The sequence below is a fragment of the Ictidomys tridecemlineatus genome, chromosome 4 (genome assembly GCF_052094955.1).
Source record: "Ictidomys tridecemlineatus isolate mIctTri1 chromosome 4, mIctTri1.hap1, whole genome shotgun sequence".
Classification (NCBI taxonomy): Eukaryota; Metazoa; Chordata; class Mammalia; order Rodentia; family Sciuridae; genus Ictidomys; species Ictidomys tridecemlineatus.
In genome coordinates this window covers 3,754,561-3,773,035 of record NC_135480.1, presented here as the reverse complement: position 1 = coordinate 3,773,035, position 18,475 = coordinate 3,754,561, and the positions used below count along the sequence as shown (strand labels likewise).

General features: G+C 58.8%; 1 protein-coding gene across 1 annotated transcript in view; it reads right to left on the bottom strand.

Moving 5' to 3' along the window:
• The window catches only part of Shank2 (SH3 and multiple ankyrin repeat domains 2), a 380,130-nt gene extending 368,034 nt beyond the window's left edge, over positions 1-12,096 (bottom strand). The window contains 1 exon segment of the mRNA XM_078045409.1: positions 11,483-12,096. Within this exon segment, the coding sequence (XP_077901535.1) occupies positions 11,483-11,919 (437 nt within the window). The 5' untranslated portion in view covers positions 11,920-12,096.
• Between the last annotated feature and the right edge of the window lie 6,379 nt (positions 12,097-18,475).

The window sequence follows — 18,475 nt, the reverse complement described above, 5'->3', positions numbered from 1 at the left end:
CAGTGCCCCGCGTGCCTCTCCCACCCAGCAGGGACAATCCAAAACGAAACTGAGAAACAAGTGCAATTATCCTACACGGAAACATCACAAATGTAGGAATAAGTTCCACCAAGAAAAGTGCAAAGCTTAAAATCGGAGCCTGGAAAACACAGTTCAAAGGAATGAAAAGACGGAGCTGGACAGAGGCACCCCTCGGGGCCACCTGTCAGGCCCGACCACCCTGGAGTGGCTGGTGGGTCACCCAGCTTTGCCCCCTGCAACCAAGACACGCGACGGGACAACTTAGAGGAGGGAGAGCGCATGGGGACTCACGGTGTCTGAGGTCCCCTCCACAGATGGCCGACTCCACCGGCCCTGGGCCCGAGGGAGGCAGAGCAGGTGGGGGAGAGTGACCACCTGCTCTGCCACTCCCACCTGCCTACAGTGACCACCCGGCCACTCTCATAGTCCCATCACCTCACCTCCGAACATTCCTGCTCTAACAGGAGTTTCGGGGACACTGCATACCAAGCCATAGCAGGTGGCACTCCTCCCCAAAGGGACCCAGCGTTCAAACCCTGCCCATCAAAATCCCAGGTGACTTCTCTGCAGACACGGAGAGCTGATCCCCAAGTTCACCTGGAGATTGGGGGAACCCAGTGCAGCCAAGCCCACTCTGGACAAAGAAGGGTGTGGTCGGTGCACTCAGCCCTCCCTGGTTCTAAACTACCACGGAGCCGTGGTGAGCAGCTCAGGGTGGAGCTGACCCAGCACAGGCAAAGGATGGCAAAGCTGTCACAGGAGAACCTCCAGTCAGACGCATCCCCAGGTGGGTCACCAAACCCACAAGCAATTAAAAGAAAACAGATAAACTGACTCTGTTGCACCTTAAAACTTCCACACTTCAAAGGACACCATAAACAAAGCAAAAGGAGCCAGGGAAGGGGAGGGCTGTTGTCAAACTGTGCCTCCAACCAGAGATTGGTATCCACAATAAGTAAAGAGCTCTCAAGTATAAATAACAAAAAGACGAGAAAATGAACAATGCACATTTCTCCACCTGGAAAGGCGCTTGATCATCAGCCATGAGAGAAACACAAAACTGGACCATGCCGCATCACACACAAGGACCCACACGGCCTCCGATAGGAATGAACCCTGGACACAGCATGCTACGTGACATGCTATGAAGGTCCCTGTAACACAACTCCATTCTGCAAGTGTCCAGGGAGGGTAGAGCCCGAGGACAGAAGGGGTTTCTTGGGCCCTGGACGATGGGAAGCCGGGTGCAGAGCTGGGCCAGCTCCATGGTCAGCACCTGCCTCGCCTGTGCCAGGCTGAGCCCCTCCTTAGCACCACAAGAGAAAAGCCGGCGAGTGCAGGGAGGGCCGGGGCGCTGCCGGCCACCAGACACGGTGCTGCCAGGCTCTAGTGAGCAATCGCGCCAATCAGACGGGCACACGGCTTGACTACTTTCCTAGGAGTCACAGGCAGGGCCCAGCACCTGCCAGTGTGCCCCAGGCACAGGGCACCTCCGAGAAGCAGGACGCGGCCTCTGCCGGCCGACCTGCTGGGGCTGGAGGCGGTGTGGCCAGCCGTGAACTAACACAGGGGGCCCAGCAGGGCGGGGGGGGACGGAGGGCTGGTCGCAGCCCCGGCACCCCACCACCTGCCCTACACGGCGTCCCTTCCCAGGGTGGAGGGCCCAGGGCCACCTCCCTCGGGCCTCCCCTTCCACTGAGCCCTGTGGGGACCCCATCCCCAGAGACTCCCGGCAGGACTTCCCGGCCCCAGGGGGCTGGCACGTGCTTCTGCTGGTCCTTGAAGGCTTGGGGCTCCTCCAGCCACCACCACCCCCTGACGGACGTCAAGACAGAAGCTGAGGAAGTAGTGACGATGCCCAAGAGACCCTGGCTCAGCCAGGGACAGGCCAGTCACAGAGCCCAGGGGGGTCCAAACCGGGACAAACCTGTCTGCCCCAAACGCGAAAGCCAGACGTCCAATCCCGTGACCGGCCCTCTGGGCCCTGCAGGCACTGCCCATTCTGCCGCCTGCAGACACAGGCCCCGAGGGCACCTGAGCTCCTGGAGCCCTGATGCCAGCAGGTGGCTGGTGGCAGTTGAAGGGCACACAGCTGTGGGGAGCCTGGCAGAGCGTGCCTACTGGGGACAGGCCCCGGGGCCACGCATCCAGGCCTGCAGGGTGCCTGTCACCAGCCCACGTCCGTGTGTGCTCCGGGCTCCGGGCTCAGGTCTCCTGGGAACAGGGAGGACACAGAACATGCCATCTCGTGCCCCCCATCTGCTCTGTGTCCCCAACGCTCACTTGTTCCCAGGTCACCACCCAAGGGACACTGGCCAGGCTACCTCGTCCTCTACTGAGGCCCTCCCTGGCGGCCCTTCCCACTCTGGAGGGGACACGGCCAGTCCTGAGGCGGTGACCCGTCTAGGGCTCTCTGTGCTCCACGCCCTTGTCCACACTCCGGTCCTCAGCTCTCTGGGTGGGCCTTGCACTTGGCCCCCCAATCCCGTCCAGGGCCTGCCCGGCCCCCGACCCAGAGAAGGCCCAGGAAGGTGGAGGGTCAGGCCAGAAGAGGCCGCAGCCACAGCCACAGGCTGAGTGCTCCCCAGGGCTCCCCCTCGCCCACCACCCGGGAGACCCACAGGGCCCCACCACCCTGTCCCCATGAGGCCCTGCGGGCAGCTGATCCTGCCTGAGTCTGTCCAGGGCTGACCTGGGCACATACCTCTCAGGTCCCTGTCCACATACTCACAGGAGTGAACAGTGACACCCTCTGTCCTCAGTGGTGACAGGCCACAGAGCAGGAGTGGCACAAAGGCCACAGCTGGGGACAGGCCTAGAGGGGACACCTCTCCGGCTGTGCTCTCCATCCCACAGCTGTGTCCCCGCAGGGACGCCCACCCCACCCCCGCTTCAGGGCCACGGGCAGCTCTGTCTCCCACCAGGCCACCTCTGCCTCCCATGACCGTCCTCCGTCCTTCCCGTCCCTGCCCTGTGGACCCTTGGCCGTGACACAGCCTTGAGAACAGCTTCCCTGGCCCAGGGTTCCCCGGCCTCTGCAGGGTGCCCAGTCCGTGCCAGGCGCCTGACTGCCATCCTGGGCGACTGCGGGCCTCCTGTTCTCCACTGCCCTCTCCAGCTGCCCGGACCTGGACACATGGCCATCCTCAGATCTGGGGTGTTCTTGGCTAAGACTCCGTTAAATGAGTTTTCTGGTCAAAGATGAGAGAATTTTGAAAACAGAAAGAGAAAAGTGATTCCTTACAGGCCGGAAGGCTCCACGGATGACCAGGACCCCAGCAGAGCCCTGCAGGCCAGGGGAGCCTGCCACCAGCGGACAGCAAGCGGCCTGCCTGGCTCACGCGTCCACAGCCGCGGCCTTCAGGAGAGAAGTGAGTGAAACACCCCCGACCAGAGCGGGGCCAGTGGGTCACCTCCAGATGTGCCTTGCCAAGGCCAGCGGGGCTCTTCAAGGCCCACCCAACAGCGACAGGTGTCACGCACGAGGTACGGACGCATCCCAGAACACTGTCACTGTAGCTAGTGCGTGAACCGCCACTAACTCTACCGTTCATGGTACAGAAGTGTTAGAAACCCCGTCTTCAGAACGTCAGGAGGCACACCACGTGACAACACCAGGTGGCAACTGCGTGGACGACGTGTTCTTTAAACGCTGACGTCGACGTGTGAGGGGTCTACCCTTGTTTCTCAAGACGGTACCACGTGTCTCCCAGTGCTGAGTTCCTGGCGGGGAAATATTGACAGTTCATACACCAAAGCCCTCCTACGTGGGCACGGGGACCCTGGACCCTGAGGACCCGGCGCTGCCTGGTCTGCTTCAGCTGACGGTGAACGGGAAGTCCCGCCAGCCTGGCGCCCAGGGAAGGACAGGAGGCTGCAAGCAGCTGGCCCCCGGCCCAGCAAGCTCAGTCAGCATCTCTGTCCTGGGCCACTGGCCTGGGGTGTGGCCCCGGAGCCCAGGTCTCGGGCTGGGGGAGGCCGTGGGTCCACCTTGGGAGCGCACTAGAGCAGCAGGTGCCACACCCATCGTCACCATCACTTCCCCGGCACAGGACGAGAAATGGAAGGAGACGACTTTGGGAGCCCATCTGACCCACAGTGACCCCGGCGGCACCCGTCAAAGGCTGAGACAGGTGGGAGGCTCGGTCGGAGAGAAGGCCATCTCCTGACCACGGCCCGGGCCAGAGCACGGAGCTCAAATCGGCCCAGCCTGTGACCCTGGGGTCCTTGCCACCCCCCGGCCTGAAATGTACCTGTCCATCTCTTAGCCAGGCTCCAGTGGACACCTGCCTCCTACACCTGCCAAACCTTGTCAGAGACAGGCAGACTCAAGAGGGACACCACAGTCCCCAGGAGGGTCCCCTCCAGACCAGACAGAAAACCCGCCAGCCCCCCCAGCGTGAGCCACGAGAACCGTCGGGGAGGCTCCCCCTGTTCCCAGGGGACCCCAGGGACTCAGAACAAACAAAAGGCAGGCTGGGTGGACAGCAGCTGCCCCCGGAGGGCAGGGGGCCAGGGACAGGGCAGGACTTGAAATCAGTAATGCAGACCCAGCCGCACTGGCCCTGTCCAGGGAGTCCACTCCCGCTTCACTCGGGCTCTGTGTTCAGCTCGGTAAGAGCCCTGTGTGCCCACGGCCGTCACCCCTGCTCTCCGCCCGCACCAGGCCTGGTAAACATGAGAGACCCCCTGGTGGGCATGGGCATGCGCCCCCTGTGTGCCCACAGCCGTCACCCCTGCTCCCCGCCTGCGCCAGGCCTGGTAAACATGGGAGGCCCCCCTGGTGGACATGGGCATGTGCCCCCTGTGTGCCCACGGCCGTCACCCCTGCTCCCCGCCCGCACCAGGCCTGGTAAACCTGGGAGACTCCCCTGGTGGGCATGGGCATGTGCCCCCTGTGTGCCCACGGCCGTCACCCCTGCTCCCCGCCCGCGCCAGGCCTGGTAAACATGGGAGGCTCCCCTGGTGGGCATGGGCATGCGCCCCCTGTGTGCTCACGGCCGTCACCCCTGCTCCCCGCCCGCGCCAGGCCTGGTAAACCTGGGAGGCTCCCCTGGTGGGCATGGGCATGCGCCCCCTGTGTGCTCACGGCCGTCACCCCTGCTCCCCGCCCGCGCCAGGCCTGGTAAACATGGGAGACCCCCTGGTGGGCTGGGCATGCGCCCCCTGTGTGCCCACGGCCGTCACCCCTGCTCCCCGCCCGCACCAGGCCTGGTAAACCTGGGAGGCTCCCCTGGTGGACATGGGCATGCGCCCCCTGCCAGGAACCTGTCGCCCAAGGTCCTCGCTGTCCAGCTGCCAGCACAGCATAGCCAGGCTGGTCTTCTGCTCAGAGCCTCTTAGGGACCCAAGACCGGCCAGTCTGGGTTGGATGGGTGGCAGGAATGACGCAGGAAGAGGCAAACCCTGGAAGGGGTGAGGGGTGCCCCTTCAGGACCCTGAGATCTGGCCAGTCCCCAGGACCTGACAACCAGGTACAGAGGAGTCACCCGGGATGGCCTTCAGGGTCCTCGGGGGCAGGGAGATGCAGACACCCCCACCCGAGGGAGGAGGAAAGGGGAGGAGACAGGGAAATCCCGACAGGAACAGCTGAGCCCTGCGTGGCGGGGGCACTGGAGGACAGGAAGACCTCTCCCTCTGCAGTAGGCATCCCTTCCCCCGGGGAAGTCCAGTGCCGGATCTTCAGGAAAGTCAGGGCTCCACACTTGTGTCCCCTCTCTCGGGTCCGCTGGACAATCCTGAGCTCCGATGCACTCTCCGCAGGACCCAGGCCTGGACTCTGCTTGGGATGACGGGCACGCCTCGCCCCGGCCAGACCTCCAGCTGGCCACGTCCACACACAGGAGACCCGCCCGCCCTCCTCACACTCAGCCCAGCACCTGGGGGAAGGCCTCCGGCAGGCGGGCGTCCAGTCCCTGGCCATCGCTAGTCCTGCCAACTTGGGGGCAGGCACCCTGCCATCTGTAAAAAGGCCCCAGGCTCAGAGGCCTGGCCCACGGGAGGTCACAGATGACAGCTTCGTCACTGCTTTGGCCTGGGTGTCCAGGTCCCCAGGTAGGAGCCACCTGCCAGAACCTTCCGTGCAGTGGGATCCTGCAAATGGAGAATTCTCCCCTGAGGGGGGCTTGCGACCCTAAAAGGAGCAGAGAATTTTCCAGAAGTTGCTCAGCTGGAGAAAGGCCTGAGGGAACCCCGTCCCAGCCCCAACAGTCCCCCGTCCCTTTACCTAGGAAGGGCTTTCCTGTCATCTCAGGGCACACACCCCGGGGGGGGGGGCCTACTCGGCTGGAGGATGAACCTCCTCTTCACTCTGCATTTTTAAAAGTCTGTAAGGTGCTCAGGGTATCGGGGTAACCGCACCCCCGCGAGGACTGCACCGCTGTCTCAATTCAGACATGATTTTTAAAAAATACTTGGTGACTTAGGTCACAGGACATTTTCCAGAAGTCAATTTAAATATTTCTTCTTGCAGACAAGTATGCTGGATCGATTAACCAATGACCCGGGAGTGTAAAAGTCTGTCACACAGAACACAACCTCTGGGGGGAGGGGCTGAACAAAGGAAAGAGGGAACAGGGCCGGGGTGAGTGTACACAGCCTGGTTCCCTCCCCTGCCCTGCAAAGCCTGTGGCCATGGCCTGTCAGTGAGAGGTGGCCCTCAGGTCCTGTCACCCTGGTCTATACCACCAAGGCCTGACAAAGTGCTCTGTGGCAATTACTCTTAGACATCAGCATTTACTTCTCAGAGGTACTGCAAACATTTAAACCTATTTAGAAAATGCTAGCTGCTGACTCCCAGGGGCAGGAGAAGGCCAACACAGGCCGTGGTCACCCAGCCCAGCTGCATGTGTGACTTCCAGAAGACACGGTAGGAAAGGTGGCGGACTCCATCGAGTTTTTAAAAATTAATGTTTTAGGGAGAAGCAAAAACCATTATTTTGGAGAGACTTGCCCTAGCCCAGCAGGATCACTCAGGTATGCAATGATTATATGCCTAATGGATACCTCCCAGGGAGTCTCCTAAATGAGGGTGTTTTCAGTTTAAGCGACTCAGGACTTTCTTCCACAGCCCTTCAACCTAAAAACTTGTGGTTTCTCCAAGTGGTTTCCCAGAATTCCTGTGGGCAGAATCCCTAGAGGAACTGGGCATTGGCATCCGAATTTCCAGGGCAGGCCAGGAAACCTGGGGCACCCCTGGGGCTCACCATCTGGAATCTGCCGCCTCCAAGGAGGAGATCCTGGCCTAATTCAACTCTATGTCCCCACCGAGCTGCCCACTGAGGGACAGTCCCCGGGGATGAGCCCTGACATCTGGCAGCCAATTGGGGGGGGGGTGCCCTGCTGTTTGCTGCTGCTGCCCACAAACGCCTGGCAGCCTGAAGGCTTTTAAGAGCTTAATCTCCCAGGAAGTGACAGGCGCCAGCCCCAGAGCCCAAACATCAGAGTGGCCCAGGCGCTGGCCCTGGGCCCCAGGCAGGCTCCCGGGACCAGTGTCGGCACACCCCTCTCCACAACCCCACTTAAGACTGAAAGCCCCTCAACGGACGGGAGGCTCCTATCAGAGCATCCTGTTCCCCAAACGACCGGGTTCCCTGAGAGCCAGAAGTGAACCCAGCAGCCCATTCCTTGAACCGGCTTTCAACAGTAAAAACACGCATCACGCCAGAAACCCCACCAGAAACTTTGGTTTGCACCTGCTGACTGCCGCCCGGTTTCACACCACGGAACAGGAAGACTAACTTCCTCGCCGTGTCTGGGCGCACCTTCCCGCAGGCCCTCAGCCTGCCAGGGCGGGCCGAGCAGGACTGGGCTCCCCAGGGTCAGTGGGGGAATTTCAGCCCCTCACTCAGTAGCTGCGGGGAACTAAGGCAAGTGGCTTCACTCCCCTAAGCCACGGCCCCCAGATCTGTAAAATGGGAACAGTGACCAATGGTACCTCTCTCCTTGGGGACCTGAGAGATTCACATAGCCGGAGAGTGCCCAGAAGGCCCAGTAGAGGGAAGCAGGGGAGGGAGGACAGCCACACAGGGTGCACGTCCCTCCCTGCTCACACACACTGGGGCCCTCTCTGCCTACAGCACCCAATGGTCACTTCCTTGCCAACCCCTGCAGCATATGCACAGTCTTGGCCCTCTCTGCCTGGCTGCTCGGGGGCAGCAGCCTCCGCAGGGCCCCCACGAGGCACGCAGCAGCAGGCCCTGGCTGACCGCTGTTGAGTTCATGTTGATGCAGCATGGGAGAAAGTCAAACATGCCTTAGATCACCTGTGACCAGCAAAGGACACAGCAGGCCTCCTGTTGGGTTGGGCGGGTTTGGTGCTATGGCTGGTCCCAAAGGTCACTGGGCCTCAGATGGGGGAGGGGTCCCAGGCTCCAAGCCCAGCACTCGATCTATTCACCTTCTTTCAATAGATAATTCGCTCTCCCAGTGCCCAGGGGAAGGGCTTGGGGCTCCAAGAGGCCCTTGTCTGCAGCTCCCCTCCCCTCCACAAATCCCCTCCCTGCCCAGGCGAGGTCCCTGGGATGAAGGGTCCTAAACATTCCCTCCTGTGGCTTCACAGTCTAGTACAGGACACCCAGGGCTCCTGGAGATGCCACCAACTTCAGACCCGCTGCCCTAGCCACGCCCTCCCTGCAGCCTCCAGGAGCCGACTACACACAGGTCGTGGAGTCTGGAGGAGCTGGGCCTTCTGCTCAGGTGCCAGCATCCACAGCTGCCCACGATTCCTCTGAGTGGGGGCTGGAGGGTGTGCCCCCATCCTGAGCCCTACTTGGGATCCATCCCTGAGACTCACTGGAGCTGACAGGGACACCGGAGCTGTGTCATTCAGGAGCTGAATGCATCTTAGGACATAAAACTATGCGTGTAAAAAAATTGCTTTTCTATAAACTTCCATTTTTCTACCTCGGATTCCTTTTCCTTCCCCAGGCAGGAATTTCCTGCATCTGCACGGGGTCCCCGCAGTGATCCAGATAGCTCCCCTCCAGATCTGGATCAAGTCCCCTGCATGAGGTGGCCCCAGCACGCCAGCAGAGGGCCACATGAATGAATGAATTCATTAAAATCTCCCGGAAGGTGGCCTCTGAGCAGGGCTCTCTAAGCTGCAGGACTGAAGAGCAGCAGCTCCCCTTCCCAACTTGAGGCCATCTAATTTGTCTGAGGCAGCCAAGGGCTGTCACCGGCCCCCTGGGATCAGCTTTATAGACAACATCACCTGATTCATCAGGTTCCTTTGACCCCTGAATTCCAGCCTCCTCAGGGCGCACAGCCAGGCCCAGCTTCCCACCAGGTCTTCCTTCTTGGAAGAATTCCTAACACAACAGTGGAATCCAGTTCCTTCTGGAAAAGTTCTGGGAGCTTCAACATGCAACCCGCTCTCAAGCCCCCGGCACTCCTAGGAAGTCAAGGGTCTCTCTCTCGGGCATATTGAGGCTTCCAGAATAAGACCTGCAGGCTTCGACCATCAACCCTCTTTACCCAGCAGCCTCATCCTTTGCCCCCTAATTACCAGGTGCAAAGCTGTCCAGGGCCGGGGCAATGGAGGGCTCAGCCCTTTTATGCACCCGGCTTGTTATCATCCACAAGGGACTGGAACACTGGGGTCTCCAAAGGCAAGTGTCTCCTCCTCCAGGCTGCTGAGGACGTTCCAACCCCACAGCATCCTGGGCCAGGCTTGGTGCCCAGCACACAGTAGGTCCTCACTCACTAGCAATTACTTAATTCAGACAGCAAGGGACCTGAATCCAGGCTGAAGCTCAGCCCCAGCCCTGGCCAGGGTGGTGAGGTCCAGGCCTGAATCCCAGGTGGAGGTCATGTCAACCCCCAACAGGACTTTCAAAATTACCTCTCTGCATCTTGAAATTCCACTTAATTAGCTGATTGACCCCATTAACGTTGGAACTTGAGTTTCAGACAAAAAAGAGGTCACACGCCTATCCAAATTACTACCTCAAATTTCCATGCAGAAATCACTATTTTCGGATGGCCTCAGAGGGCTCCCAGGACCGTGACCGCATCTGTGGGTCCCCAAGGCCCCCAGTACTTCGGCCTGAACCTCACCCGCGGACCTAAACTCCTTCTCAGATCCAGCTGCTTAGGGCACCTTTAAAAGCTCAGCCGTCAAAACTCTGGTCACTAGAACCAGCCTCTCCCTCCGGGCGCCCCCAGTCCCACAGAAACACGAACCTCACCCGTGATGGATCGCCCATTTGGAGCAGGGTGTCCGCGTGCCGACCCGCGGGAGGGCGCCCCTCTGCGATCCCCAAACCCCCGCTGCTAGGTCCACTGCGCCCCCACACCCTCCATACCAGGGCTGCGAGATCCACCTAAACCCCAGCACCCGGAAGGCAAGGTCTACTGTGAACCCCGCACCCTTTGCACTGGGACAGAGAAGTTTACCGCGGCGTCGTAGGGGTCGCACCTGCTGGCTCAGTTGGAGTCCCCGGCCCAGGAGCAAGTGCGTGGTCGGCGTCTTGCAGAGTGTTTCCCGCGCCCGGCGCCCCAAGCCCAGGCCAACCGGCGGAGGTTCCTGGGCAGCGGGTGCGCGCGGGCGGAGCTGCCCGCCGCGGGGGAGGAGGGATGCCCGGGCGAAAGTTGCCAGGGAAACTTGAGCAACTCGAGCGCGCCGGTGCCAGCCTCCTGCATAATTCAACCACGGTGGCGGCCGGACGCGGGGGCCGCTCCCCTGCGCCCGCCGGGTCCCACACCCCGGAGGGTGAGCGCGGCTCGCAGGAGTCGAGCACCCCGCGGGGGCTCCGCGCGACCCCGGAGACTGCGGCGCCAGCCTGCAACACCCGGGCCCGCACCCGGCACACCGACCACGGTCTCCCGGAGCCCGCTGCTGCAGTAGCGCGAGCGCCAGGCTGGGTGCAGGGCCGGGGTGACCGCAGCGGGGTCTCCAGAGACTTGGCAACCACTGCGCGGGTCCCCGCCCCCCGTGCGCCCCCTGGCGGCCCCGCGCCGGCTGCTCCGCGGCAGGGCTTGCTGGCCCACGTCCCTGGGAGGCGGGCGGCGACCTAGGGCAAGGAGACTCTGGGCAGGGGGCGGATGTCAGTCCACCTGTGCTGTTCCAGGGGAAGGAGCAGGAAGCAATAGAGGTGGCAGAGGACCTTGCGCACAGGAGACAAAGAGGTTACTCCTGCGCTCTGCCCCCACGCCGCTTCCAAAGCTTTTAAAGCCGGCCCCTGCCCAGAGAGAAGCCGTGGGGGGTGGGGTGTCCCCACAGAGAAGCGAGCCCCACCTGAACGCAGGATCCTTCTCCCCACCCCCAGCCCCAGCCTCTATTGGGTCCAAGACAGCGCTTAGGCGGTAGTTGGGGCTCCTGGAATTCAGACGCACTGAGCAGCCTCGGTGATCAGGGCTGGGTACCTGGTGGCCACCTACTGTCCTTGCCCGCTCGCGCGGGGTGCACTGGCCGCCCCCACCCAGCGCCCCGCGCCCCAGCCGCCGACCGCCGTCTTACCTGGCTCGCGGGGCAGCTCGCGCGATGGGGGCGGGCCGGAGCCCCCCGGGAGGACCGGCGTCCACGCGCACCTGGCTGGGCCGCGGGGATGGGAGCAGCGCCGCGCCCAGCGCGGCCGGAGCGCGGGAGCCGCGGCCGCTCAGGTGTCGGGGTGGAGAGCGCCGCGGCCCTGGGGCCTGGCGAGGTGGGGGAGGGGCCTCCTGCCGCCCGGGGACGCGCGCGGCCGGGGTCCTCCGGCCCACCCCACCTGCCCCGGCGGCTCGGGCCGCTGAGGCGACTCCGGCGTGGCGCGCGGGGTCTGTTGTGGCAACCCCGGGAGACGGCGGGGCGCCCGGGGCCGCCCCCGCCCCGCCCCGGGCTGCGTGGCTCGCGCACCCCGCCTCCCGGAGAAGCCCAGCGGCCGAGAAAGTCCCTTCATGTCGCGAATCCTGGCTCATTCTGGGCGATTATCCCGAAGGCAGCCGGCTGCCACCCCGGAGTATTTTAATAGGATTCGGAAACGGAGGCCGGCTGCACAGGAAACATTAGCAGAACCCAAGAAAACTTTGTCCCTGCAAACACCGGGCATCTGCTTCCAGGCCGCCAGGTCTGGGGCGCCTTCCGCCCAGGGCTGGAGACCTGCCTCTAACAAGTGCCCTCGGAGCCTAGGAAAGCTGGGGGTGGGGTGGGGGAGAGGAGCCAGCTGCTACAGGAATCCTCCCGGAGAAAAGGCGCCTCCGGAGACGCCGGCATCCTATTATTATCCGAGACTCGGGAATGGCTAGTTTGCCAAAGCCCAAAGGGCCTGTCGGCAGCCTCTGGTCGCTGGATGCCAGCTGTGGCACAGCTCAATCTGCTCTCTGAACCCTGCTAGTGACTCTTCTCAAGACCCTGATAATTCACTGGTATCTCCACTCTCTATAAGCTGCGTGTCTCTGAATAAGCTCTTGGGGTCTCTGTTCCCTGTGTTCTTCAGTGTTTTGGAAAGGGAGGGTCTTTCTAGGCACCAGGATCTGAAGGGGTGGCAGGCAGAAATGTACCAAGGTCCTGCCTGAATGGGGAATGATCACCTGCGTGATTCTACAGCCCGACTTTAGGCAAACCCCAGTCGGCACTCCTCCAAGGGAGAATGCAAAAACACACACACATAAACAAATATAAAATCCTTTACAATATATGTTTATATATAACTGGGTATGTTTACGTATACGAGTATATATTTTATTGTTTTATAGACTACACTATAAATATACACTTTATGTATATGTATATGTGTCTGTGTGTGTGTATATGTATATTTGTTTTTAAGTCAAGTCAATCTCATAGGACATGCCTGAGAGATTAGCATGTGCTGGTGACTTCAACATACCAAATAGGCAAAGTTAAATATTTGCTCTAGATACTTTTTTTTTCCTTGCTTGCATAATTGTCCCACATTTCAAAGTAGTCTTAAAAAGCACTTAGGTTAAAAAAAAAAAAAAGTTGCGTTTGGGGCCTAAATATTTCAGGACCCACATGGAGTAAATATTGTAACTCCTTGAGGACCCGCCAGATGCAAACTTCTTTCTCTCCTCTGCTTCCTGAAGCATGAGACTCGAAAAAAATATTTGTTCACTGAATAATGGAGCCATCCCCTCAAATAATCCTAATAATCCCTAAGCCAGGAAGGAAGGAAGATGTGCGGGTGGGAGTTTGAAAGCTAACTCCGTGACTTGCAACTCTGGTCCTGGGAGGGCTGGTCAGCAGAACATCCTGGTGTCCTTCAGGTTTGCCAGGGGAGCCTGTGGGTTGGAAGGCCCGGAGTGTAGCTCCACCCCCACCAGTCCCCGCACCCCAGAGAAAGGTACCATCTCTATGACAGTAGTGTGCTGCTCTACAAACCAGCCGGAAGGTGCAGCCACAGGATAATGCCCTCCTCCGGCCAGATTTCCACTCCCCGGGCTCTTCCTAGATTGCCACTGTCAAGCTACAAACAGCCGCGTTCACCTGGAACCAGTTCTGCTGTCGCTTCTCCTGAGCAAGGCTCAAGTACCACTGGCATTCTATGTTCAAGAAGCACATCCCGGGGACCTAGGTCTCCGCCAGCCTGACCACCCAACTGGACAGCCTCGGGCCGCCCCCACTGGCCTTCTGCTCTGTCCCCTGCCCCTCGGGAGTGTGCCGTGAGAGCCCGCTGCCTGTCATTTTAAGGACAGGACCTGCCTACGTCCCAGTTCCTTTGTGTCTTTTAGAGCTCTCCAGTTCAGCCCCATGCTCGGTTGAGGCCACATACCTGGAGTCTTTAAAAACCTCTAATGAAAAGGGTCGGGGTCAGGGAACCCTGCAGAGGGCAGACCCCCACCCCATGCTCAGCTTGTCCCCAGGGCTGGTTGGGCCTTTGGATCTCACTGGGTCCCTGCTCAGAGGAGCCAGGCCTAGCCCAGTTTTTCTTGTGGTGGCCCCACAGCCGTAGGCAGCACTGAGCTTTGTGTTTTAGTTTCAGTTTAGGAAAAGGAGAAACTGCCGTGCTCCTTGGCCTCAGAACCCCATTCTTGTTTCCATGGGCTGCCTTCCGAGTCACCCACCGTGTGACGAGGTGGACAGGGAGGTGCAGAGCCTGCAGGAGTCCTGCTTTCATGGGATGATCTTCGTTGTCCTGGCAAAGCCTGGCCAGAGCAGCCGGCAGTCACCACACTTAAGGACAGCTCACCAGGGCTCCCTGAAAGAGAAACCATCACCCAGAGCTAGAAACTGGGACACCATGCCAGGAAGGGATGCAGAACACAGTCACCTTGTCTGTCCTGGGGAAGACATTATAAATGTTTTGTGTCTTAGAATGACCCAGCTGCTCAGTGTGTAGGCCCCTGCAGCCCTGCCTGTCTCCCACAGAGCCACTCCTGGGATCCAGACGTGGGGCCAGCTCCTCTTTAGAAAGGCCACCCCAGGGGGAATGACCTAGCCCTCCCTGCAGCTTACAGATGATCCAAAGAGACTTGTCCAAGGATATGAAGTCAGAGCAGGTGAAGCCAGGTGTGTGCAGGTGAAGGCAGGTATCACAGGTGAAGGCAGGTGTGCACAGGTGAAGACAGACAGGTGTGCACAGGAAAAAGTAGGTGCTCCAGCCAGCAGACAGGCAGGTCTCCCCATTGCCTCGTCCCTGCCAGACTCCCCCATGCTTCTGCCATTTCTTGTCCTTCTTTTCCCCTGTGGCAAGAGGTCTGATTCCTTCCTGTCCTCTACGGGGATTGCTGGAACGTGCACCATTTCTCTGTAATCCCATGATAAGTACTAGCTCAGTCACATAAGCCTGAAAACGTAAATACCCCCAGATTTTACCAATGCCCCCTCCTCTGCAGGTCCGCCTCCCATGCTGCACCTCGGTGGCTTCACCAGAAATTTGTTCCTCTCCAGTGATTCTGCTTGGATTGGTCCCACCAGGCCTGCTGCTGGCACTCTGTCTGAACATAAGCACCCAGGGACTGCTAACTAGGGGAGCAGGGGACAGTCTGCTTCTCCTGGAGTCTGAGCTGATGAGAGGGGCCTGTCTGAAGCTTTTCCTGGAGGATGTGTGCGGGGTGCACGGATCTGGGAGAGGCCAGCTGGGCAGAGGGGCTGCTGGGCTTTGCAGCCGGGCTCTGGGCTCTTCCCCCAGCTCAGCGCCATCTGGTCCTTCCACCTCCCCTCCAGGTCTTCCTCCCAGACCTCCCGCACTGATCGGAGAGCAGCCTGGAGAATGGAGAAGTCACTGCCCAGGGACATCTCTCGTCACATGGAGGCAGAGCTGGAGGCCTCTGCCCAGCAAGTGAACAGTCTGGCAGAGCGGCAGCCTCAGAGCCCACAGCAAAGACTGGCACAGATCGCCTGTACCCAGATATCCTCCTCTGTGCCTCCCATACTCCTCTCCCCTGGGGTCAGCTCTTGAATAAGCAGCTTGCACCCAAGACCCTGTCTCAGACAAAGCTTTCAGGGAAACTCAAAGTAATATAGAAAGCTGTCTTTGCTTCTGTGTGGAGCTGTGGGTCGGCCCTGCGGTCACCCAGCTGATGCTGTGAGCTAAGACCAAGCCAAGGAACCTCCAGGAAGCAGACGGCTCAGCCGAGACCATGCCACATGGGCATCAGGATGCTCTCACTAGAAATGGAATATATCGGAAGGTCACGTGGCAAGCAAATAATCCAGAGACGCCTTTCAAACTATCGACAGGGTACAGGGTTACAACACTCGGTCACCAGGGAGGTTTATCTCAATAATATTAAGGTGTTTCAGCATTAGCAAATCTACTAGGAGATTTATTTCATTTTGCTTACTTTGGTCTCTTTGCAGTGCTGGGGATGGAACCCAGTGTCTTGTGCATGCTAAGCAAGCACTCTACCAGTGAGCTACACACCCAGCCAAGGAAATATGTCCAATCAAACAAAATTTGTTGGCAAAAAAGAAATAACTTGAGAACGTTTTAACATTATTCAGCTTTATTTATCACATCAAAGCCAGTGTTACGTTTTTTTTGTTGTTGTTGTTGTTTTAATTTTTTTTAGTTATACATGGGCACAATATCTTTATTTTGTTTATTTATTTTTATGTGGAGCTGAGGATCGAACCCAGGTCTCACAGGTGCGAGGCAAGCATTCTACCACTGAGCCACAACCCCAGCCCCAATGTTATGTTTTAATATGAAACAATTCAGGAAAAAGAAACGGGAGCTGCTAACATCACTTAGTGCTTCTGTGAATTGCTGGCCAATGCAATCAGGCAGGAAAGTGGAATGGAAACTCGAGTTTCAGATTTAAGGAGGCAAATCACAGCAGCCTCACAGGTGTTGTGATTTTCTCCATGCAAAGTCTGAGAAAATAAACTGAAAGTGGAAACTAAGGAAAAGTTTTCTAAGTAGTACACAACCAGTTGGGGAAATAAGACCATTCCTAGAACCTGGTTTCAAAAATAAAGAGAGAGAACAGGGACCGCTGAGCCCCCCATGAGGACACTGTCACAGCAGGAGGACTGTCCTACCTGAACCTAAGTAGCCCAAAGCTGCCTGGACTACCGCTGTGTCCTGGGACGGGAATAGACTGAAGCTGCCCAGTACCACCTCACACGAACTCCACCCTTGGGGACGGTCCCCAGTTCCTTCCACCTCTCCTCCCCCAGCATGGCCCTCTCCCATGCCACTTCTTTGACTGTTACTCATTGTCTACAGCACAGGTGACACACATCCCAGGTGCCAGTGTTCACACTTGACTGTCACTGTCCTGGAGCTCCTGTGTGGACCCAGGTGCTTGGAAGGGAGGCTGGAGAGGAAGGGAGAGAGCAAACCTTGCTGGGAATTCGTTCTATCAAAATAGAGCATCTAAGAATGTAGACAGAAGATGGTGCTGGAATACGGGCCTATTGATTTTCGGAGAATATAGCTAAATCTTTAAGCTGCTTCTCCTAGCAAGATAACTGACCAGAATTGAGAATCATAGAATTAGCCATTAAACACGGAATGACAGAGCATCACAGAAAGGTGCTCACAGTCCTGTGAGCTGGGAGTCCTTAACACAACGGGTACGTCAGATGACAGGCGGGCTGAGGAAGGATGAGCCTGTGAGACGGGGCAGCGGGCAGCAGCCAAAACCCGAGGTCAGCAGGGTCAGGGGCAAGCCAGCGGTGGGCTCGCCTGCCTGCACGAGGAGGAACTGCCCAGCACCCTGAATGCACATTCCCAGGGGAACAGAAATGTCACAAGCCCCAAGTGTAAAGGGGACAATGGGGAAAAGACATAGCCCTTCAACACACAGCACTGAACAATCAGAGATGGCCCCAAATAGACGCCGGAAAACTGTGAGAGGTAAAGCTGAGAAAAAGAGAAGGAAGGAGGAAGGAGGGAGGAGGGAGGAAAACTTGGAGAAAATCTTTTTGTCCTTAGGTTGGTCGGAGAGTTCCTAACCACGACCAAAAAGATACAATGATCCTGAAAAGAAAATTAAAAATCTGATAAACGCTGGGCGCTTACCATGTGCAAAGCCCAGGCTTCCTTCCCCAGGACAGAAAGGAGACTTTTTATAAACTGGAATTCATCAAGGAGGACGCGTCTGTAGAACACTCAGAACAAAGAGCTCTGGGACCACCGTGGCGACAAGCACACGGCCTGATTTTAAAACCAGCAAAAGACATGACCAGCCTCTTCCGCAAGAGGACCGGCGGACGGCCCGTGAGCCCAGCCGGTGGGAAGTGCCCACCAGACAGCACACCTACCAGATGGCTGCTCAGAAAGTCCTGGCGGGCATGTGGGCAAGCGCCGCCCTTGCCTGATGGTGGGGCAAGAACCGCTTGGCAGCTCCCGGAGGCCGCTGGCACAGCCGATTCAGAGGCCTACCTGGGAGAATGACAAGCTTGCATGCACCTAAAATGTGTAGGACTTCATAGCGGCTTTAGTCATGCTGGCCTGAACCCGAAACAACCCCCCAAATGATCAATTCCACAAATATAAATGTTCAGCACAAATAAAATTTGGTGCAATCATACAGTGGAGTGCTACGCAGCTGGTAAAAATGGTGAGATTGATCTGAATTCACGGACACCAAAGACAGGACCCAATGTAGAGTGGGGTAGCCAAAGCACACCCCAGAGCATCAGGTGCGGCCCGAGTCCGCTTACGCACAGCACAGGTAGGTGCTCTGCGTGGGCGCGCAGCCACAGAACTGCGCCAGCAGGACCCGCCCCGGAGCCTGCAGGGGCACGCGCAGGACTTGAAGCTCCGCCCCTGCTGGGCGTCCCGCATGGAGACCCCCTCGGCACCTGGGTGGCTCAATCCACTTCAGACTCACATGTCTGAAACTGAGAGGGATACTTTCCTTTCCACCGTGCTGACCCTTCCTGGGGCTCCCACTGCGGGCAGCGGTGATACCACCGTCCACTTCAGGTCTAGGCTAGTGACCTGGAGGCACCCTGACCCCTCACAGCCCCGGTCCTGTAGAGCCCACCTCCTTGGCCTGTCCCGGGTCCAACGTGTCTCTCCATCCCCCCTGCTGGGTCTCCCCTTCCTGCGGCCTCCGT